Source organism: Salvelinus alpinus, chromosome 5, assembly GCF_045679555.1.
Source record: "Salvelinus alpinus chromosome 5, SLU_Salpinus.1, whole genome shotgun sequence".
Lineage (NCBI taxonomy): Eukaryota > Metazoa > Chordata > Actinopteri > Salmoniformes > Salmonidae > Salvelinus > Salvelinus alpinus.
Genome location: NC_092090.1, coordinates 33,461,214 through 33,484,740, shown reverse-complemented (window position 1 = coordinate 33,484,740; position 23,527 = coordinate 33,461,214). Strand labels below are relative to the sequence as shown.

At 44.4% G+C, this 23,527-nt stretch overlaps 1 protein-coding gene across 5 annotated transcripts in view; it reads right to left on the bottom strand.

The window, feature by feature from the left end:
- Nucleotides 1-23,527, bottom strand: part of LOC139575966 (amyloid-beta A4 precursor protein-binding family A member 2-like) — a 76,299-nt gene that overhangs the window by 15,964 nt on the left and 36,808 nt on the right. For 3 of the 5 annotated variants that reach the window (XM_071401488.1, XM_071401485.1, XM_071401490.1), the window contains 3 exons: nt 6,214-7,570; nt 4,321-4,401; nt 1,691-1,730 (listed from right to left, as the gene is read on the bottom strand). In XM_071401488.1, coding sequence (XP_071257589.1) covers nt 1,691-1,730; nt 4,321-4,401; nt 6,214-7,548 — 1,456 coding nt within the window. In that variant the 5' untranslated portion in view covers nt 7,549-7,570. Of the gene's footprint in view, nt 1-1,690; nt 1,731-4,320; nt 4,402-6,213; nt 7,571-10,510; nt 10,596-13,923; nt 13,997-23,527 lie in introns of those variants that run through there. The other 2 variants (XM_071401486.1, XM_071401489.1) reach the window with 2 other exon arrangements.

Here is a 23,527-nt window from a genome sequence, read left to right as displayed (position 1 = left end):
CATGTGAGAAATTGCCAAGAAACTGAAGATCTCGTACAACGCTGTGTATTACTCCCTTCACAGAACAGCGCAAACTGGCTCTAGCCAGAATAGAAAGAGGAGTGGGAGGCCCCGGTGCACAACTGAGCAAGAGGACAAGTACATTGGCGTGTCTATGTTGAGAAACAGACGCCTCACAAGTCCTCAACTGGCAGCTTCATTAAATAGTACCCGCAAAACACCAGTCTCAACGTCAACAGTGAAGAGGCGACTCCGGGATGCTGACCTTCTAGGCAGAGTTGCAAAGAAAAAGCCATATCTCAGACTGGACAATAAAAAGAAAAGATTAAGATGGGCAAAATAACACAGACACTGGACAGAGGAACTCTGCCTAGAAGGTCAGCATCCCGGAGTCGCCTCTTCACTGTTGACGTTGAGACTGTTGTTTTGCGGGTACTATTTAATGAAGCTGCCAGTTGAGGACTTGTGAGGCGTCTGTTTCTCAACATAGACACGCCAATGTACTTGTCCTCTTGCTCAGTTGTGCACCGGCACCCATTTATTGGTTCTTTAAAAATCAGCACAACATTTTCCAGCTGTGCTAACATAACTGCAAAAGGGTTTTCTAATGATCAATTAACCTTTTAAAATGATAAACTTGGATTAGCTAACACAACGTGCCATTGGAACACAGGAGTGATGGTTGCTGATAATGGGCCTCTGTACGCCTATATAGATATTCCATTTTTAAAAATCAGCTGTTTCCAGCTACAAGTCATTTACAACATTAACAATGTCTACACTGTATTTCTAATCAATTTGATGTTATTTTAATGGACAACAATTTTTGCTTTTCTTTCAAAAACAAGGACATTTCTAAGTGACCCCAAACTTTTGAACAGTAGTGTATGAGTATAGGCAGCCTTCTGTACGTACAATTTGAATAAATAAAACACTGCAATTCTGTAGCTGTTGGGTATTATGCTGAGAAACAATCACGGTGGAGGCTTGAGCAGTAAAATGGCCACAGGTGGGCAGGGAGCTGAGAGAAGCACCAGGGGATTCATGTGCCCGTGTGATACGTAGATGTAGACTCTGTGACAACCACTGAGGGATACAATGCACTGTCATGATATCAGAGAAAGTGAAAGAAAGAAACAGCTCAGCCTCCAGGAAGATTAGGCCCTGCCGTTCGCTGCCCAGTGGTGAGAGGGGCTTGGCGAAGAATGCCTTAAACTTCTCGAACCAAACGTACTCAGAGGCCTGGGCCTGGCCTGCTTAGATAGAGCCCTCCCACATTGACGACTAACTCACTGACACATCTGACATGATGGCTCTCAGGTAAATTGTCCAAATAAAGATAGTGAAAAATGTATATTATCATTTGTATTTACTTTCTTGTTTATCTTCATTTTCAAATGCAGACTCGTTGATCTCTCTCTCTCAACATGTTGATCTCATGCAACAGCTGCAAGCTCATTATTTTCTCTCCTTAATACTCCATGAGCTGTCATTTTGCAACTAGATTTTGAGTGGTTATTAAGGCGCTTGAATTAGAGAGACAAATCTAGTATCCTTGAAATGAGCAGATCCCTGCACCCAAAGCGATATAAGCCTCTTACAGAGAATATCTGTTTTTGATGTTGTGAATTTGATTCATTTTTGTCTTTTGATTTCATCCTCGAGATAAACAGACGTAGAGGTGCCTTACCATCAACAAAGCTGGGGAAAGATGCAGCCTTCTTTGTTTCCTGAAAAACAGAAAGTCTTGATTGAACTCTCTGAATTAGTAAAGCGGAATGAAATATGCATGATCTCATTTCATGAAACTGAAAGGAAAACCCGCCTCTCTGCAAGGCCTTTGGCTTCCACAACAAACAACAGACCAACAAACTCCAAAAGCTTCATTCTGTCAAAGAAGACGAAACATTTTTGAACATCAGTTCAAAGTAGCCAATGAAATTGATACAAACCCTATTCATCAACAGATGAGGAAGAAAATCTAAGAAGCGATGCAAAAACTGAATTACATAGAAGTGTGCTACACTCTTAGAAAACAATGTGCTATCTAGAACCTGAAAGGGTTCTTCAGCTATCCCCATATGAGAACCCTTTGAAGAACCCTTTTTGGTTCCATGTAGAACCCTTTCCATAGATAGTTCTATATGGAACTAAAAATGGTCCTACCTGGAACCAAAATTGGTTCTACCAGGAACGAAAAAGGATTCTCCTATGGGGTCAGCCAAACAACCCTTTTGGAGCCCTTTTTTCCCTAAGAGTGTATAGTACAGATCAAAAGGAAGCACAACTTTATGGCATCGACCTGATTGTAAACAGTGGTCCATGTTAACATGCCGGGTCATGACATGCCTAACTCTTCAGATGTAAAACACTACTGTATATCAATACTTCTACAGAGCTCTGCATGAGAGAGCCACACATTAAAAGCACTCTGAGTAATGGCCATCACTTAAAAGACATGCCACTCAAATGGAGGGTCCAGGCTGATATATGTATGGCTGTTCATTACAGTCTGTTAGGAAGGCCCAGGAGCATTATCAAACCACTTAATAACTTAAAGGGAAACAACTTCCTAGTATATATATTGGTACATGTATGCTATAGTGGCCTCCCACAAATATACACCCAGCTGTTGCTTTGCCAATACTTAAATCCTACTGTATCATACTAGATGACCTTTAAAGTGAAGATGTGCCTTGCTCTGCAGTTCGGCTGTGCTCTCCAGGCTTAGTGGTGGTGTGTGAATGAAAGCCTGGCCAGACAAAACCATGTTAGGATGATAAGACTGGTTTGGGCAGAGGAGAGGGTTCCTATGGAGGTTGCGCAGAGCAGAAAGGGCTTTGTCTCAGAGCGTCATTTGAACAGTCAGGTCAAGGTTGAGTGGTTTTCCCTGATGTAAACACACAGCTTGCTGCTCCCAACCAGTGGCTTGACTGCAGAGTCAAAAAAAGGGCACAGCCAATTCCCTTCCTTTCAGAGCAATGGAAGTGAGGGATGAGGATAGCAGCATTGTATAGAATGTCCCTGAGAGAAATGTCCACAATAATAACAGTGGTGATTTCCTTAAGAAAACTGGACAACCACAGTGTGTTACCTGGAGACAGGGACTTCATTCATTCATAAACACAGTTAATTGATTCTCATAAATCCTCTGGCACTGGCCTTTTAGCGATCTCAAAGCCTAAGACCAAGAGGCATGGAGAGGCAGCCTTTAGTTATTATGCCCCCAGCCTCTGGAATAGCCTGAATGAGAACCTGAAGGGGGCCAAAACTGTGGACTTATTTTAAAGAGAATTTAAAACACATTTTTAGCTTTGCTTTTCCTTAGGGTGCTTTTTAGTTGTTCAGTTTGTATAATTAAAAAAATATCTTATGTTTGTTGTGTAGTAAATATGTGACACACCACCTGTATTCGGTCTTACGTAGCAAAATTTGAAATTGTGTTTTTTACATTGGATAAAAGTAGAGACTCAGAGCTACAAAATGGTATATCATACACTGCATTTGAGGAACAATGGGGAAGTAATTCTGCTGTGAAAGTTGATAAACTTGTAAACTCACTTTTGAGAAAATGGCCTTTGAATGTTTTGGTATCTGGTGAAGAGCTCTTCTTTGTCTACGCCCATTCAACATCGTTCACAACCTCTTAAGCATTAGCCCCACCCCTCTCGTTTCCCCCTCGGAGCGTTCAGGGCGCACACTTGACGCTCTGGCCAATGATTAGTTTACCTCTGGATAACATGAAAACAGCCTAACCAGCTCTGCTGGCAACAATTTTATTCTGCTTTTTTGCCGATGTTTACTGACACCGGCCATATTCAACGGGTGTTGTACACTTTAGCTTAAGAAATGTAGCTAGCTAGCTAGGTAAACAATTAAGCTAGCTAAGTAAACAACGTGTAAGATCACACACATCATGTTAGCTAACGAGCCAGCCAGCTAACGTTAGCTAGTTAAACAACAATGAACATAGTGCCAAATCATGTCGTTACTACCCTGCATGAATCTGCTGGGAGCTAACCAACCAGGTTCAATGTTAGCTAGCTAACCTCTGGGATACAGCTTTAATTTTTCATTGTTATTATTATTATTTTTCTTCCTGTAAAGCACATTGTGTTGCCGTCCATGTCTGAAATCTGAAGTATAAATAAAGATTGATTTGATGATAAATAATCTGTATGATAATAATCTGAAGAAAATCCCTTCACACCCATGACACCGGCTCTGAAGGACAAGCACAGGACAGTAATAATAGTGTTATGTATTCCACATGATATCATCTGTCGCAATAAGTTTGTACTGCAGACAGAGACAGTTTACCTCCGGGACATTGTTGTTCTCCAGCGGCACGTTGAGGTCAGAACGCTGCTGTTTCCTGGGATGCTCCGCACCGTTGGTCATCTGTGGAGGTTAAACCAGGGGTTAAATAGGGACCTGCGGGCAACAGAGAGTTAATAACACATTTCCAAGCAGACAGTAGAAATGAAGGAAAAAAAGGACCGGTTCCTTAGGGAGCTACAGCCAGCAAACATTAGTAATACAGTCCGATACATTTCTCTATGGGTCGGAGAAAAGAGAGTAGTTGTAATAGGGGGGGGGGGGGGGGGGGAATAAGGTCATGCTATTACTAGACATGAATTGAGTTCAGTAACACGTGTTTCTGTGAATTACACACACACGACAACATGTTGACTTGAATACCGCTATAGTCAGGACAGTTCACATTTACTTCGCAAAGCATGACAAGATGATGAAATTGCTCTCATTTCATATTTACATAACTCAACAATCCTTCTTTTTACAGTGACAGCACCGCACAAAGTCCTGATTAGTATTCAACATCTACACAACAGCTTGAGCACACAGTAATTCATTAAGAATCCTATCCATTTGTTTGACAGGATAAAACAAATCTCTGCCCTGAGGAAGGAGGAAGTATCAAGCCTGAATCTGATGTTTTCAAACACTTCAGTGAGCCTTAATCACAGTACCTGAACGCGGAAAGCATTTAGCAAAACATCTACAACTGCTGCGTAAAATCACAAACAGTCACCGAATTTAACATGGGCAGTAGATTTTTTATTTGTTGTCGTCAGTGACTGTTCTTGCACAATATGTGCTTGCTTACAATATAATCCAGTTATGTGCCCTGTCCCATTTCTCTCCAACAACACAGTAAAGAGAACACACACAACCACAAGCATACACACATAACACACATGCACACCACGGTGGAGCAGGTGTGTATCAGCATGCTGCCATCCCATACTGCAGGGCACACACACAGGCTCTCCCCACACCTCACCATCTGGCTGGGCTGGGGGCGAGCATGGTAGAACACAGAGAGGGGCTTGGTGGAGGACAGGAAGAAGCGTGTGTGTGCGCGCGGCTGGATCTGAATGAGGGCAGTGGGCGTGGGAGATGGAGGGGAGCTCAAGGTGTCTGGCTGTGGCTGGGGGATGGGTCTCCAGCAGGGGGAAGGGAACGGCCTCACTAGCTGCACTATAGCTAAAATGCAATAACCTGCCTGTCAACCACCTCACACATAATAAATATCCCCCTATCGCAAATCTTGTTTTAATCAGTTCCAATGGCATAGCTCTGCACGTGAATCTGAACATAACCTGGCAGTACATCTTGTGTCTCCAGCTGTGTTAAACACATGTCGTGACCCCACTCCACTCTACGAGGGTGCCTTGAGGGGGAGTGGGACATGCATTTCCATTTCACCACACACTGTACAGGTTACACACTTGTGCATGTGTGAAACAGGACAAATATAAGCAGCCCCACGATTTGACCTTAAATGTATAACGTTAGTCTATACAGATCTCTCCCTGACGGCATTGGACCATCCCCCCTCCGGTAAAGTGTAAAGAAGGAGAAGCATGGTTTAAGGGTTGGTTATAGACCTTCTAAAATGGATACTTTGGTAAATGCCACAAAATCTAGTCATGTTTATCCGGGAGATTAGTGTTAGAGGCATCAGAATCTTTGAATTGAAAAAACGAAGTCTGAAAATCAGTTTGATCACTCGGTCCTTGATCTCCCTGTAAAATTTGGACGAGAGATTAACGTTGGATTTCTATTCTGACAACCTTCTCAACACATCACCTAAACTGTACGTCTGACTTTTCATTCACTTCATTTCAATAGAGGAGATTCAATGAGTGTGTATAGAAAATACCCATCAAAATGGCCTCTCCCTCTCACCTGTTCTTGAGCCCACTGCTGTCGCTCCTCCGGGGTGCGGGAGCGAACCTTGAAGCCCCTCTGGAGCTCAGGGTTGTTGTGCCGTGTGGAAGGGAGGTTGAGGGACTTGGGTCTGCTGTCGTGGCGGTGTGGGGTTGGGGTGTAGGGGGCAGGCTCAGGCTTGGCGTGGGCCTCAGGAGGGTGGTAATCACTGGGTACACTGTCTTGCACCAGCTCGTCAGGGCTCTGGTCAGTGCCACCGCTGCTCAGACTACCCATGCTCATACTCATCTTGATCTCTGCCACTATCTGGTCAATGTCCTCCTCCGCCTCCTCCCCCGTCTCCCCCTCCACTACCACTTTACGGCCACGGTATGGAGACCGCGATTCGTGAACCACGGAGTTCCCATTGTCCTCCTCTGGGCCATAGTAGTCCCCAGTGTAAGCAACCCCAGCTCTCACCTCCTCCTCTTCCTCTGTGGGTGGGGGGGACTCGTGCAGGACGGCGGCGGGGTGGGGGTGGCGGTCCAGGACATCGTAGATCTGTTCATCTGGGTCCTGCTCCACCACCTCACAGCGCACCTCCCCCACCTCCACCCCTCCTTCTCCCTCCACCCACTCCTCCACCGCTTCCTGGCACTCGTCTGTGTCGCCCGGAGGCTCAGCCCGGACGTGCTGCACGGTGCTGGCGGTGTAGTCAGCCTCGGCCTCGTTGCAGTCAATGCTGCCCTCCAGGTAGCTGTCATCCTCAGGGCAGTAGCGGATGTAGTAGGTGATGCCCTCGTCCTCCTCCGGCAGACCTTCATCATAGTCCTCCTCCTCTGAGGTGTTGTTCACATAGTCAGAGCTGGAGTCTCCGTCCAGGCTGTCAGCGTGGTCGTGACGGTGGCCGTGACAGCCTGCATGGTCATGGTCATTGATGTGACTGTGGACGTGGCCGTGGTCGTGACAGTCTACATCGTCGTGACTTTGACCGTGATCGTGACAGTCTGCATGCTCGCGGTCGTGGCCATGGCACTCTGCATGGTCGTCGCTGTGATTGTGGTCATCATGGCCGTGGCAGTCTGGGTCATCGTGGTCATGGCTGTGTTCATGCTCGTGTTCCGGCTCCGGTGTAGTAGGTGTGTCCGGCCGGCTGTCCGTCAGCTCTGGTTCCAGGCCCTGCTGGCGGCAGTAGTGGACCTCCTCCTCCTCCTCCTCCCCCGGACCCTCTTCATGCTCCTGGCCGTGCTGCTCTGGGGGGTAGGCGGCGGGGCAGGGAGGCCGGACGGGGGGCTCCACCATGCTGCAGCTGGAGCCGCTGGTCCCTGGCCTCATCCTATGAGCCATCGCTGGCGCTGGCTGCTTACAGGCCATGCATCTCAAATGGTCCTCAGTCCTACAGAACGCAGAAAGACAGAACCACACCATTAGAGCTATACTGCTACAGTGCAATCATCACAAACAACATTTCAATGAAATACAGTGCAGGAAGGCTACAAAGATGAAACGTTTTGTAAGTGTTATGCCCCCCAGTGAGTGAGCCTAATAGACACCGTGAGAGAGTTAACCACTCTGTTGTCCGACTGTGAAAACCTGTTAGGGCCAATTACAGATGCACTATGACTGACAGGAAGGAAGAAAAGGCACGGTGGATGTTTAGTTTTTCATCATCACATTCAAAACAAAAAGACATAGTGAGGGAACCAATAAAGGTTTTTGAACAACTGCTCTACCCAAAGTTTACAACCAACTCATTATTCAGTATATATTACCGCAAAAATGGAAGAGGCAAGTGGAAGGGGGAGAAAGTAAGGAACTTGTCTGTCGGCATTGCATTAAAGACCAAACTTGGTTAAAAGAAAATTGTTATGAATTTAAAAAAAAAGTATACCAGGTTCTTTTAAGGACCAAAAATTGACAGCTGTGCCATATAGATTGCAAAATAGTTGCGAAGTGATCTTTGATGTTCCGATTCCATGGCACATGGATCTTGAACTGATACACAAAACGACGCCGGATTCAAAACGTAGATTTTTTTCAATTTAAATGATTATACAAAATTCTTGCAATCAATAGAATATTATATAAATGGGGGATACATCCATCCCAGCTCTGCAAATTTTGCTGCAAAGAGACTCAGAATCATTAGATAATTTGTTTTGGTACTGTCCATATGTAGCTTGTTTTTGGTCGCAGGTTCAGGAATGGCTGAAGAATTACAACATTTACCTGGAGCTAACTCTGCAGATAGCACTGCTGAGTGATCTGAAAAGTCATAGTCAATCAATCAACAATATAATACTCTTAGCAAAAATGTTTATCTTTAATTTACAATCTTTAGACATTTTGAGAATAGAAAGTTTAAAAGCTTTTGTGAAACACCACAGCACAGTTGAAAAATATATGGCAAATAGAAATCACAACTGGATGGTGTTCAGAGATAGATGGGAGGGTAGCTGAAGGATGGGACTAAAAACAAACAAAAGATAACTACTGTAAAAATATACTATGTCCGTAAAATGTATATAGTATTTATAAGCTGGAAGTAGAAACCTAAGTGTTGCTGTCCATTAGTTTACTCAGATTAGGAGAGGGGTGGTAGCCTTAGGGAAAAGTAATAAAGTAAAATATTATATATTTTTAAAATATATATATATGTATTAACAAAAAATATATATAGTATATGGGGGATTGGAAAGGATGCAGACAATTACATTGATGGAAGGCCCAATCTATCTAAAATATTAAAGCTGATCTACCACTTACATAAAAAAAAAACGAATAAAATCAAATAAATAAAAGGCTTTTAACCACATACACACCCCAGCATCTTACAACTAGCATCGTAGAAGCATTGATCTCAGTATGAAAACAGCTCCAAACCATCATGTGCACTTCATTGTGGTAAAGATCAGGAGAACTAGTCTGACAAAACAAAGAGACTGTGCTCTGTGCATAGCTCTAAGTTAGGTCTAAATCATCCTAACATAGCATCAATGCCTACAAATGGCTGATACACATTGATTCCCCTGCTGAACCCAAAAGCCTCTCTCTCTTTCTCTCAACCTGCGACTGGACACAGGATCTCTTCACCACTGAAAGACATGATCAATTACTGCTATTGGAGGCAGACAGGTTCTCGAGTAGCTTACCCACACCCACATTTAAGTGCTTACTTAGCACTACTGCATTAGCCTTGGCACAATACAGAACTCTGCTCAATACAGCGCTTTGCATTGAGTTGTGTTTGGCCTGCGGACAAACGTCTGAGGCAAGAGAATGAAACAAAGAGGGAGCCTGCCTTTACCTTAAGCTAATTGGACTTTGAGTCATACAATCAATACTCAAAATGGAGGTCACCTCTACACAGAGGCCAGTGAATATTCACTCCTAGATCGGGAGAGATTGGCGAGATGTTCAGTCTCCCAGAGTATCTGCACTGGTATTGATCTGCACACAGCAGGGTGGAGAAAGGCTCGCCTGGGAGATTGGGATCATTCTCCTAATTCAGATTGCTCGAATCATTGCTAGGGTGCGGCCACGAGGCGAGCAGGGAGAGATTACGTTGGGGTATTTCTGGTGCTTCTGCACGCAGGGCCCTAAACAAATTCAACAATCTCATTAAAAAGCTATCAAACAGGGAAGGGATGGTATAAATCACGTGAGAAGCCATTAATAGAGGACGCACACACACAAGGCTGTGCCGGCACAAAAACATTAGATGAGTATTAAAATACTGCGATTTAAAGAGAGGGTGAGGGAACACTGACCTGGTGTCCCACTTTCTCTCCTCCTCTCCTCTATGTTCCTTCCACCTGTCTCATCTCCACCAGTTGCCACTAACAACTGGCTGCTCTCTGAGGGGCTTTTGTTGTTCCTTTCCCCTCTTCTCTCTGTCTCCCTCTGCCCATATTGACGTTTTGCCATCACAGGTGATTGCAACAGCTAATTACCCCCACTCCAGCATCCACTGGGAGGCAGAGGCCCCCTCCCCACCTCCCTGTGCGTCAGGAGGCTGTGTCTGGGCGTGGACGAGGTGTAGATCCAAAAGCACACATTCACAGTCACACCCCACATTATGGCCATCCATTCAGGTGACTGACTCGGAGTAATACTGCTGATGCTGTTGCTAGACAAAGAAGCTGTTCACTGGAAAGTCTATGGGGAGAGCAAGTTCAAACACATGTACAGAACACATGATTCCCCATTCAACCCAGCTTTCTATCGTTATAGTTGGTACAATAGGAAATATGATAGTTGACACATGCTGTAGATATATGAGTGGCAGAGACTCATAAAGAGCAACAATAATAAGGCATGGAACTATATGTCCTACCTCTGGTCCTGAGCAGTAGTAGTGTTGAAGAGGGCCAGGCGTGTAGTGATACAGCCGTATTGCCCTGCCTTACCCCATCCCCCACCAGCTGCTCTCCTCTACGCTCCTCCCTTCCTGCTCCTCCCCTGCTCCCCCTATTATTTCCAGCATCCTCTAGCAGCCAGCCCAGCCCCGCCACTCCCAATGGGCAATTATTGGTAGCTAAGAGTAACTGCCTCCTATGGGTACCAATGACCTTTCACCTCCTCTTTGTTTGGTTCTGAATAAATCCACCACATGACCCCTGGATAAATCTGTTGACTGAGTGTTTCCACCAAGAGTCTGTATGTTTTACCTCTCCTTCAATGTATTCTGTCTGCCTGGATCTATTTTGTATGTGCAGAGTGTCTGTGTGTCTACCTGTCTATCAATAGAATTTCTGAGGTGTGAATCATTCAATTCTCCCAGTCCCCAAATAGCTTTCCCAAATTCTGCTTTGTTTGGGCTGAGCCGTATGAATTACAGACTTGACAGCTTTTATTGAATTTGAATACATTACCCTGTGAATGACGACCTATCACAACAAATACATAAGGAATTTGTCCTACCTGTTCAGGGCAATTTGTATTCTGTCCCCTGGTATACCCCTAATTCAAAATGAAATATAACGCAGAACGATCTACATACCGTTCAACCTTTTTCCCCATAGACTACTCCTCTCGCAAAGATGTCATCCCCTGAACGACACATAACCATGTCGATGTGAATCCAGACACCAGCCAGGTCCACATGCCTATTGTGTCCAAGTCCCAAGTCCCCCTCATCTGATTGCAGTAAAACATGTGACAGGCCTGACGACTAAACCCTGGTACAAATCACAGTTGGTCCTTTTTGAACAAGCAGCCTTAATTAGAATAGTGACAATGAGTGTCACAGTGAGGAAATGACTGGAAAGCGCATAAAAACAGCACGACAGCACAATAGACGTTTTTTCCCTTGTGCTTCCTATAATTAGGGCATTCTAATATGCATGTCAAGAGAGGAATATCAAAGCGGTTTCTCTATGGCTGTTCCCTCGTGATATAGGAGCTTATGCAGTATCTTTGTGTAACACACCTACTGTCCATGCCCATGCTTTTCTTAATATGACTTACTGTATTCTACCTGTGGAGGAGGTTAATCTGCTTCTTTCACAGCAGCCCAACCATTCTAACACTTAACTTGCCAACAAGGAAACAATAATGTTTATATCCTACTGGATATATTTAAATGAGCCTATAGCTTGCTGGAAGTACAGTACGGACTAAATTAAAGCAAGACTGGTGTTAACGGAAACAGTGGCATTGGCAGCGCCTATATCGTATTGCACGCAACAACAGTGAAATGGATCCCAACTAATTGGCCCTAATCACGCTATTAATTGCACTTCAGTGCTTATTTGATTAGATATGTAAAACACCTCCTTTGTAAACCCAAATAGGATGGCTTAATCACTTCCTTTCTAAACAAGCTGCAGTGTGTTTTCGCTGTCCTTTCAGCTTCCATCGCTGCAACGATGTTGCAGCTCTCTGTCCTTTCAACTGGCACTGCATCTTGCTCACATTGCAATAGAGAAACCGATCAGATTATTGATCAACGCCCACTGTAGAAAACTACACTCCACTCATGACAGGATCAAGTTCAAAGATCAGTCTCACACACCACTGGTCTGTATAGGGTAAAGTAAATTAAAGTATGACCAACAGACACCCAAAAGAAATGTAAGTGTCTATAGACGGGTTAGCTGACAAGTCACGAAAACAATGCGCACCCTTCAATGGTGCAGACGTTCGTGCGTTGTTGTGATTCTGAATGGCCAGATACAGTAGTTATCAACAATGACAAGAAGCTGCCATGTGGGGAATCATAGGTGGCTCTTTTCAGCCAGTTTCATCTTGTTCTCGATACTATGTCTTGTTTTGAGGTGCTTTTACTAACGTCACGTCTATGCTAATATGGCAAAAAAATATATCACTAGCTAGCTAACCAACAACCGTTAGAAAGAATTTGAGAGACAACAAGTGCTCATTGTGCAAATGTACTTATGTTTTCAATAAATATTGGAGACAAAATATAGTTTACATGGTGTCAATAATCTAAGCCAGGGGTGTCAAACTCATTTCGCATCGTGGGCCACATACGGCCTAGGGAGATGTCAAGTGGGCCGGACCATTAAAATTATACCATACTCTGCTATAAATAACCAAAATATCATGTCTTTCCTTTGTTTTGGTGTAAAGAAGCACAAGAACATTAGGAAAATATTGAAATTTGTTTCCTCAGACCCGCCAGCAATTCGTTAATCTTATCTCTTCTCAGTTGTCCTTGCAAGCCGTCATATTTTTCGCTGTGATGAGTCTCGTAGTGGCGTCGAATATTATATTCCTTCAATACCGAAACTTGTTGCAAACACACCAAGCACGAAGGTTTTCCGTGCATCTCTGTAAATAAATAGGACGTGGTCCATTTTTCTTTGAAAATTCTACACTCCTTATCTACTTTTCTCCGTTTGGATAACGACATTTTGGCTAATGAGGGTGTAGCGGAGAGGTAGAGACCAAGGTATTAACAACGTCGTAACAAGCAGCAGATGGCGCATTGATACCGTCTGCTGTTTTCAGTCTGTCTCAGTGATGCGGCTTGTCTTCTACTCTGATGGAAAGAGTGCGCCCCTTAGCGGATAATCCATGAATTGCAGCGAATTAAAAATATTAATTCCATGTCTTTTATGCATTTTTTCCACTTTCAAATTATCCTGCGGGCCTGATCGAACCTCCTTGGGGGCCGGTTCCGGCCCGCGGGCCGTATGTTTGACACCCCTGATCTAAGCCAACCCCGTCTGCTTTGCCCCATAGTTACACACAACTAAACAAGCAAACTGTCTATATGATGGAGACTAACTGGGGTCTTTTACAGGAGTCAACCATAGTAGTACAGCGCCCCTAGTCTGTATAGAAGTCAGTGTGAGCAGAACACAGTTAACTATCTATTAACCCATGTAACGGCTGTCGTCTTCCTCCTCGTCTGAGGAGGATAAGTTAGAAGGATCGGAGGACCAATGCGCAGCGTGGTAATTGTTCATCTTGTTTTAATAAAGGTGAACACTCAAAATACAAAACAACAAAAGTGACAACCGAAACAGTTCTATCTGGTGCAGACACACAAAGACTGAAAACAACCACCCACAAAACCCAACACAAAACAGGCTACCTAAATATGGTTCCCAATCAGGGACAACGATTGACAGCTGCCTCTGATTGAGAACCATATCAGGCCAAACACAGAAATAGCTAAACATAGAAATACAAACATAGACTGCCCACCCCAACTCACGCCCTGACCATACTAAATAAAGACAAAACAAAGGAAATAAAGGTCAGAACGTGACAACCCACCTCTCTATGGTGCCCTGCAGAGACACATTGTTGTCATTCCCAGCTGTGTCCGTGCCTCCCCCCCACCGCTCTCCTACAGCACAAAGAAACAGAGGTGCTAAAAGGTTTTATATTAGGTGTATTACTGGGGAGGTTCAAAGCGGTTCAAGTAGAAGGCGTTTTGCACCTACAAAAGGATGTTACATACTGAATGATTTGAGCAGAATAACAGATGAAAATCAATCGTAAAATGGATCAACAATCGGGGAATTGCTCCTGAGAGTCTTAAATGAGTAGGTGCATCATTACTCCTTTTTTACCACCGTAATGATTCCTACTGTTAGGTTAACAGGAGATGTGTCTCCTTCAATATTTACAGTATTATGAAAAACAGAACGTTTGGTGTGCCTTGTTAAAAGCTGCCCTGTTCCTAGGCACATGCAGACATTTCTTTAGATCCCCAACACAGGGCCTCCTGCACATCACATCAGACTGCAGTGCTATGATGCATGATTTCAATTTAACAGGCAGAGACGTAATACAATTTGCTGAGGATTTACTGCACCTCCATGCCTGTGTCCATAGGACCACTTTAAGCCGTACACTCCACAGAGCTGGGCTTTACAGAAGAGTTGCCAGAAAAAAAGCCATTGCTTAAAGAAAAAATTAAGCAAACACGTTTGGTGTTCGCCAGAAGGCATGTGGGAGACTCCCCAAACATATGGAAGAAGGTACTCTGGTGAGATGAGACTAAAATTTAGCTTTTTGGCCATCAAGGAAAATGCTATGTCTGGCACAAACCCAACACCTCTCATCACCCCGAGAATACCATCCCCACAATGAAGCATGGTGGTGGCCGCATCATGCTGTGGGGATGTTTTTCATCGGCAGGGACTGGGAAACTGGTCAGAATTGAAGGAATGATGGATGGTGCTAAATATAGGGAGATTGAGGGGAAACCTGTTTCAGTCTTCCAGAGATTTGAGACCCGGAGATGGAGGCTCACCTTCCAGCAGGACAATGACCCTAAGCATACTGCTAAAGCAACACTCGAGTGGTTTAAGGGGAAACATTTAAATGTCTTGGAATGGCCTAGTCAAAGCCCAGACCTCAATCCAATTGAGAATATGTGGTATGACTTAAAGATTGCTGTACACCAGTGGAAGCCATCCAACTTGAAGGAGCTGGAGCAGTTTTTCCTTGAAGAATGTGCAAAAATCCCAGTGGCTAGATGTGCCAAGTTTATAGAGACATACCCCAAGAGATTTGCAGCTGTAATTGCTGCAAAAGGTGGTACAAACCCACAAAAAATACATTTTAATTCCAGGTTGTAAGGCAACAAAATAGGAAAAATGCCAAGGGGGGTGAATACTTTCGCAAGCCACTGTATACAGTACCAGTCAAAAGCTGTCATCAAGGCAAAGGGTGGCTACTTTGAAGAATCTAAAATATATTTTGATTTGTTTAACACTATTTTGGTTACTACATGATTCCATGTGTAGTTTTGATGTCTTCACTATTATTATTTTTTATTTATTTAACTAGGCAAATCAGTTAAGAACAAATTCTTATTTACAATGATGGCCTAGTGGGTTAACTGCTTTGTTCAGGGGCAGAACGACAGATTTTTACCTTGTCAGCTCTGGGATTCGATCTAGCAACCTTTCGGTTACTGGCCCAACACTCTAACCACTAGGCTCCATGCCACCCCAGTGTACAATGTAGAAAACAGTACAAATAAAGAAAAACCCTTGAATGAGTAGGTGTGTCCAACATTTGACTGGTACTGTATATGTTTGGGTAAGAGATATGAATAAAACAATAGGTGCCACACAGCACCCGATTGGGTGAAAACTCCTTGGAGGCCAATTCTCCCCAGACAGCATCTATAGACAGATATCTAATACAAACTGTATGTTCCCTGCATTTCCCTGCACCATCACTACACTTAGCATCCATGGTTATTGTTTTACTTCCTTACTATGAACATTGTTCATAAGGTTTTCCTTTAAATATTTTGACTCCAGGTGAAATCTTGGATTGACTGATCAATTAACACATGTAGATTTATAGTAGACTATAATTAAGTCAGTGGAATATTCCCATATATACTGTACATACACAGGAAGCAAGGTAGGCGTGTTGAGGGAAGATTCGTCTTCCTCTTCAGCAGCCCTAGTTAGTGTGTGTGTGCATGTGTGTGTGTGTGTGTGTGTGTGTGTGTGTGTGTGTGTGTGTGTGTGTGTGTGTGTGTGTGTGTGTGTGCGCGTGTGTGTGTGAGTGTGTGTGCTTGTTAAATTTAGAGCCCTTTGTCTGGCCCTTGAGTTCCAGTCAGGCACACAACTTGCTGCAGGCGATAGAGAGAAAGCTGTCATTAGTGTGAACCAGCTGAGGTCCCAGTGCAGAGGTGAACCTACATGATGACTGCAGCAGCCTCAGGGCATGGTGATGGTACAAACTGAGACACACTAATTTTACCCTGCCACTGGCCCATCAAGGTTAAAGCATAGCACATTGAGATTCAGTCATAATATAATATTATAATACATGGACCCATACGGTCATTATCAGTCCCTGCACCACCATTCCACTGTGAACCTCTTCTCTCTGGTACAGTATAAGCTACCAGTACCCACATGACTAGAATAGACACGGTCCTGAAAGTGAATGTAGGACACAAATAAGCCAATCAAGTGGTAATGAGCAGAGAACTGAACAAGGGAGAGCGTGATAAGCAGGGGGGGTGTTGGTCCCCGTGAGATGATCCCTCTCCTGCAGAGCCGGTTCGCTCAGCGCTCAGACTCCGTGCCGCATCTCAATAGAGTGATTTGAGAGAGACTCAGCTGGGGATGAGCACTCACTGGCTTCCTCATATGAAGAGACTTACTGAAAGTACATCTGTGGATGAGCGACAGCTTCAAAATAGTCTGTGACGCCTTCCTTGTTTGGCTGACAAATGCCTCAATATACCTCTTCTCCGTCGCTCGCTCGCGAGGGGACTGGGACCGGGTCCCTCCCGATTCCTGTGCCTTAGGGCAGAGGAGACGGAAGCCAGGCAGGGAGGCATTCAGTAAGGCAGGGACCACCACATCCCTCTGTGTGAGGAGCAGAGGCCTGAGGAATACTAATGGCTGTGCCTTAAGCCCCCTAAGTGCTGCCCATTGTTTATTCCAGAAAACCAAAACAACAGGCTTAAACAATGGTGGAATAGAACAAAGCAGAGCCCACAGTGTTTTTCCCGGGTCAGGAGAAGAGGATGCTTTCCAATGCTAGCCACAGTAACTCTCTAGCATATCTTTGGCTGATAAGTATTGCAATATGGATTTTAGCACTGGAACAAATAAATTGTACCCTATATTGATATCATCACTAATAAGCTCATGATCATTTAAGATGTATGCCATGGGGATGGGATGGCAAACATCATCATGGTATTTAACTGGAACAAATCAAGTCTGCCAAATCGGTATTTCTAGATGCTATTGGTCCTCTATGCTATTGGTCCTCCTCTAAATGTAAAGCAGAGAGGAGAGTGGAGAGCAGCATTAGTGGGCCTGTACGCATTCTTCTATGCCTTACAACACATTTTAATGACTTGCTTTATCAAGCATGCCACAGTCATTAAAGACTAAATTAAAGTCATGAAACGTAGTCAGCTGGAAAAATTTGACTTTAAAAAGGAGAAATTCACGGAGAAGCTCCTCTGGAGTAAGTTCATTTGTCTGAGGCCAATAGTCCACACGGCACGCACACTGGGTGGGTTAAGTATCTGGGCTAACGGTGTGTTTGTAATGCTCTGGTCTGCTTAATATACGTTTCACATTTCACTCCCATCTCCAAGTCTTAAACAGGCTGGTTTTCTGTATCAGTATCACTCACAACAGATAGCTTTAGGTCTGATGAATTGAAATGTCTTCTTGAAAGGAAGTAAGAAACTTTTCATGGGCAGCGAGAACAAAGTGCAGTGGAAGGAATATTTTCCTTTTAAAGATGAAGTCCTGGCTACCTTCTGCTTGCCACTTCCAGAGTAAAATTGTACTTTGTATTAAAGTCTGCTTTGGTAAAGGGAACTCAACACAGTCTACACTTCAGAGAAAGAAAACCATAATGTTTTTTTTCACAAAACAGACTGTTTCCTCTCAAAAGTTATCTTTTGTTCTCTCTACGCCACACATCCCATCTTCTTCAGGTTCTGAAAATCTGTCCAATCTAAGTGCTAAGGTCGTCACAATACTAATATGGCGATACTACGATACCGGATTTTCCATGACAAAAAGAATAACACAAAGCAGACTAAACTCTTTGGCCCTTTAAAAACCTACAGTTTGTAACATACTGTGTATTATAGCTTGGAAAATAAATGTGATTCTTGGTGACAACATAAGGCTGCTGGTTTCCAACATTAAGATTGAGTATCACAACACTGGTATGGTGACAAACCTACTAAGTGTTGTGAGCCACCTACCTGACACTAAATCTAACACAGAGCTCGAGCTTTGTGTCGGTGCTCAAAGTGGGAAACTGAACTCTTATTCTCTCCCTTCCGACAGTTTTACGATATGCACAAGCCCTTCCCCCCTTACCTAATGAATGAGCCTCCAGTCTGACTTCATGGTCTTTTACCAACTCACCATGGACATTATTATTCTGTCACCGTCCTTGATTACAGCCACGGTATAGTCACCTCCTTAGTGCCAGTAACTATAGCTGGATTAATGAATCACTTCTCTATCTATCTGGGAAAGGATGTTTGGTTATATTACACTACCATAACAATTTGTGGTTCAATTTAGGTTTTACATCACTAGTGATGTATTGTTATCACATAGTTATAAGGAAACCGTTGCGTCTGTGCTGAGTGAGAAAAGGGAAGGCTCCATCTCTCAGTTTTATTGCGATTCAGTGTTCTCTCCCCAGCCTCCCACATACTGCAGAGAGAGAAAGAGAGAGACAGAGAGAGAGAGAGAGAGAGAGAGAGACAGAGGGAGACAAAGAGAAGAGAGAGAGAAATGGAGAAAGAGAGAAAGGGAGAGAGGAGAGGCCCTAACACAAGCACCCAGCCCAACCCTCCCGTCTTTCTGCCCACCCGTCCGTCCTCCTGGCACTGCCGCCAGGATCCTGACACGCCTACCCCCTTCCAGTCACCACGGCAACTCTTTGTTTTCATGGGTCAGGTCACCCCTGAGATAGACCACAGCCACACCACAAAGCCCTCGTGCTTTACCCTCACTCTAGATCTGCAGCCTCAAATGCATCGCTCCTTCATTGATGTGCTAGACACTTCACTGATTAATTGTATTTGTATTCAACAGGCTTTTTTCCAACCTTAACACCAACTTGGTTGACAGAGTGGCCAACTCGTTACTGGAAGCCTGAAGGGAGAATGAAAAGGTTGAATTAACCTTTCAGAGGAAAGTAGGTTTGAGTATAATGGTTTTAATTAATTCCCTGAAGGACACAACTAACAAACTAAAGCTTCTTGGCTAAGACCCACATCTTCATGCCAGAAACACAGTTGAGGTAAGTCTTCAGCGCTTTTTCCCTCCAGTGCTTGAGAGCCAACCTTTGGCGTTGCAGCACCTGCTAATCTCCCAGATGGACAGCGAGCCAACCAGTATCATGAATACCTTTCAATGTCTGCAGAGTAAGATAAGACAGAAAGAACCCAGAGGGTACGGATGAGGAGGCTGGCCAAAGATAAGAGCTGAAACTAACATAATAATAATAATAATAATAATTTAGCCCATCTACATTCTGCTGCTCCTATACCATTGACGGTACGGTGTGGTCATTTTGTGATCGTAAATCCCACTGCTCCTCTGAAGGGGGTGTGTCTTTCTGTTACCTATCGGTACAGAACTCCGGCGCTCTTTAAAGTCTGCCTGACGACAGCTCCGCTCCACGGTGCTGAACACAGAGCGTAATGGCCCCTGAGGGAGAGGTACTGGGGACCATCTAACACGGAAGGTTTGATCGGTGCCTGCTACTGCCAGCTGGATCCCCTCCATGCAGATGAGCCAGAGGGAACACAGGAGAATACACTGAGGTGTTATGGCTGTTATGAACAGGGTTATTAGCACACATGCTATTGGTTTATATAGGTTTATTGCGCTCATCATCATAACAGAGAGAGGAAGTGCCGTTGTAAAAGCTGAGGTCCATCATCATCTCAGCAATACGGAAACACACACCTGTTGTCCTGTAACTCACACACACACCACACACACACACACACCACAGATGGCCCTGGGATGGCTGCGGAGAGAAGTGAGTATGGCTTAGACACACACACTAACCCACAGTGAACAGCAGCCTGCTGAGAGCCTGGCACACTGTCACCCAGCCCCCCGACACCAGTGACCACTGGGCAACAATAACACATAGAGCCCTGGGCAGGACCCCCCACTACCCACAGCCCACCACCACCACCCCCTCTCAGGCTGCTGACACTGGCACAATGTATGCTACAGATGGCCTCAAAATGACTCAAGACAAAAGGAGTAAAAAATTCGACAGCGGCCTTGAGAGGACTGTCAAGAAAAGGAATGTGTGTGTTTCTGAATAAGCACTTGGGAGCCAGATCAGAGTGAAAGGAAAATCACAGTGGCAGCTACCAGATAATTCCTCCCTGTCTCCAGCTATGTTTTGATCTCCGCTTCTCTCGCTCTTTTTTACTCAGTATGTCTCACTCTCGCTATTCTCCATTTTAAAGCTTTTTGTTGGTTACTCCATCTTTGTCACTTGCATCACACACACACACACACACACACACACACACACACACACACACACACACACACACACACACACACACACACACACACACACACACACACACACACACACACACACACACACACACACACACACACACACACACACACACACACACACACACACACACACACACACAAAGAGCTGTCACTGCAGTCGCATGTTTAAATCTGGTCTTTCCTGTCAGCCATCTGGGGTTTGAGCAGCTGCACTGAGTAGGTCGTAACATGCTGGCGACACTAAGCCCATGGTACCAAGGATAGACGCAGCAAAAGAGTTTTAGAAGGAAAACCAAAAGAGGCTTGGTCAAACAATATATAAACAGTTCTGCTTTGATGTTTGCTTAGCTTTTTAAATGTTTTTTGGAGGGGGAATTAAAATGTGTGGTTGGGACTCAGAAAGGATAACCTCAGTTTAATCATTTTTGATGGAGGATTAGGCCAGTGTTTGGGTGTGCTTCCAAATCTTGGGATAAAGAAAAAAAAAATGAAATTGCAGTATATTACAACTAAAACTGAAATCATGTACAGTTCCTACATAGTCTACAGTACAGTACAGTTTTGGACTGAATCACTAATACACATAATGTACTCAGTTGAATGGTGCAGTATTAATTCATTACTATAGGCATGGTCTATCATGGTCCAAACACACCAAGACAGTCATGAAGAGGGCACGACAAAACCTATTTCCCCTCAGGAGACTGAAAAGATTTGGCATGGGTCCCCAGATCCTCGAAAAGTTCTTCAGCTGCACCATCGAGAGTATCCTGACCGGTTGCATCACCGCCTGGTATGGCAACCGCTCGGCATCCATGACCTCTGTAAGGCGCTACAGAGGGTTGTGTGTACGGCCCAGTACATCACTGGGGCCAAGCTTCCTGCCATCCATGACCTCTATACTAGGCGGTGTCAGAGGAAGGCCACAAAAATGATCAGTCACCCAAGTCATAGACTGTTCTCTCTGCTACCGCACTGCAAGCGGTACCGGAACGCCAAGTCCAGGTCCATAACAGCTTCTACCCCCAAGCCATTAGACTGCTGAACAAATAATCAAATGGCCACCCAGACAATTTACATTCACCCCCCCCCCCCCCCCCTTTTTTTTTTTTTTTTTTTTTTACACTACTGCTACTTGCTGTTTAGTATCTACGCATAGTCACTTTAACTCTACCTACAGTACATGTACATATTACCTCAATTACCTCGACTAACCTGTACCCCCGCACGTTGACTCTGTACCGGTATCCCCTGTATATAGCCTCGTTATTGTTATTATATTGTGTTACTTTTTTTACTTGAGTTTATTTTGTAAATATTTTCTTAACTCTCATTTTCTTAAAACTGCATTGTTGGTTAAAAGGCTTGTAAGCAAGCATTTCACAGTAAGTCTATACCTGCGCATATGACAAATAAGATTTGATTTGTTACAGAGGGCAGCAGAATAATAAGAAGAGAACCAACATGTCCAGTCTGGATCTTAACTCTTCATTTCAGACTTGAAGTTAGAGGATTCATTAAAAGTTAAAGACTGAATAATTGGTTTTGCCTTGAAATTAATTCTAAGGGCAAGCGCCACTGAGATGTGACGTGGAGAGGATCAGTGTCTGCACCACGTACTCTCATGATTGGTGTCCTCCAGGGCTCGGTTATAGGCCCTCTCCTCTTCTCTTTATGCACCAAGTCACTTGGCTCCGTCATATCCTCACATGGTCTCTCCTATCATTGCGGATGACAGTCAACTACTTTTCTCCTTCCCGCCTTCTGACACCCAGGTGGCGACATGCATCTCTGCGTGCCTGGCAGATATCTCAGCTTGGATGTGGGCCCACCTTCCTCTCCGCAAATATCAAAGCAGTGACTCGCTCCTACAGGTGCATGCTCTGCAACATCCTTATCCAGAACGCTGAAACCCGCCTGGTGTTCAACCGTCCCACTACAAGACCATGGTACATGCCTACGGAGCAGCAAGAGGAACTGCCTCTCCATGCCTTCAGGCTATGCTCAAACCCTACACCCCAACCTGGGCAGTCCAGTCTGCCAACTCTGGTCTCTTGACCCTTCCACCCTTACGGGAAGGCAGCTCCCCCTCAGCCCAGTCCAAGATATTCTCTGTCTTGGCACCCCAATGGTAGAACCAGCTTCCCCCTGAAAACATCTTCCGAAAACATCTGAAACCCTTTCCTCTTCAAAGAGTATCTTAAACAATCCCATAGCATCCCATCTCCCACCCTGTAAAAATGTTTTCCTCTTTCTAAATGTCAGAGAAAAGCTGACAGCCTCCCCAGACGTTGTGTCGTTGCCTGTAGGCTTACGTCTCTCCAAGGTCGGGGATATCTGAGACTACCTCTGAGTCACCACAGCCAGCTGGCGATGGGGGGGGGGGGGGGGGGATCGATACAGTTACATATCTGGATATCATTTTGGACGATATATTGTATCGTATCGTTTTAACAATATCGCAATATTATTTTTGCACTAGTTTGCTGTATCTGCCCCAGAACTCCTGACCTCTCAGCTCTAATACACCATACAGTTTCAGCTAGATGAGAGCATTTCTTACTGTGTGCCAACTCGTTGACATTTGCTCAGGAAAGTGAGAATCAAATTGGTATGCCTACAGCAATATGGCATTCAACCATAACCTCATAGCCCAAAAGGTGTACATTAACCTGTGACATCAACATGTTTTGACGTGTGATAGTATCGCTGGTTGCGATCATATTGATACTATGGGGAGTCGTAGGCTATACTGTATGTATAACAGGTGGCATCACAATCCTCGTTATCATTCTAATCATCATCCCCTGGTGATCAGTGCCATTTCACACATTTCCTCCAACACGGCATGG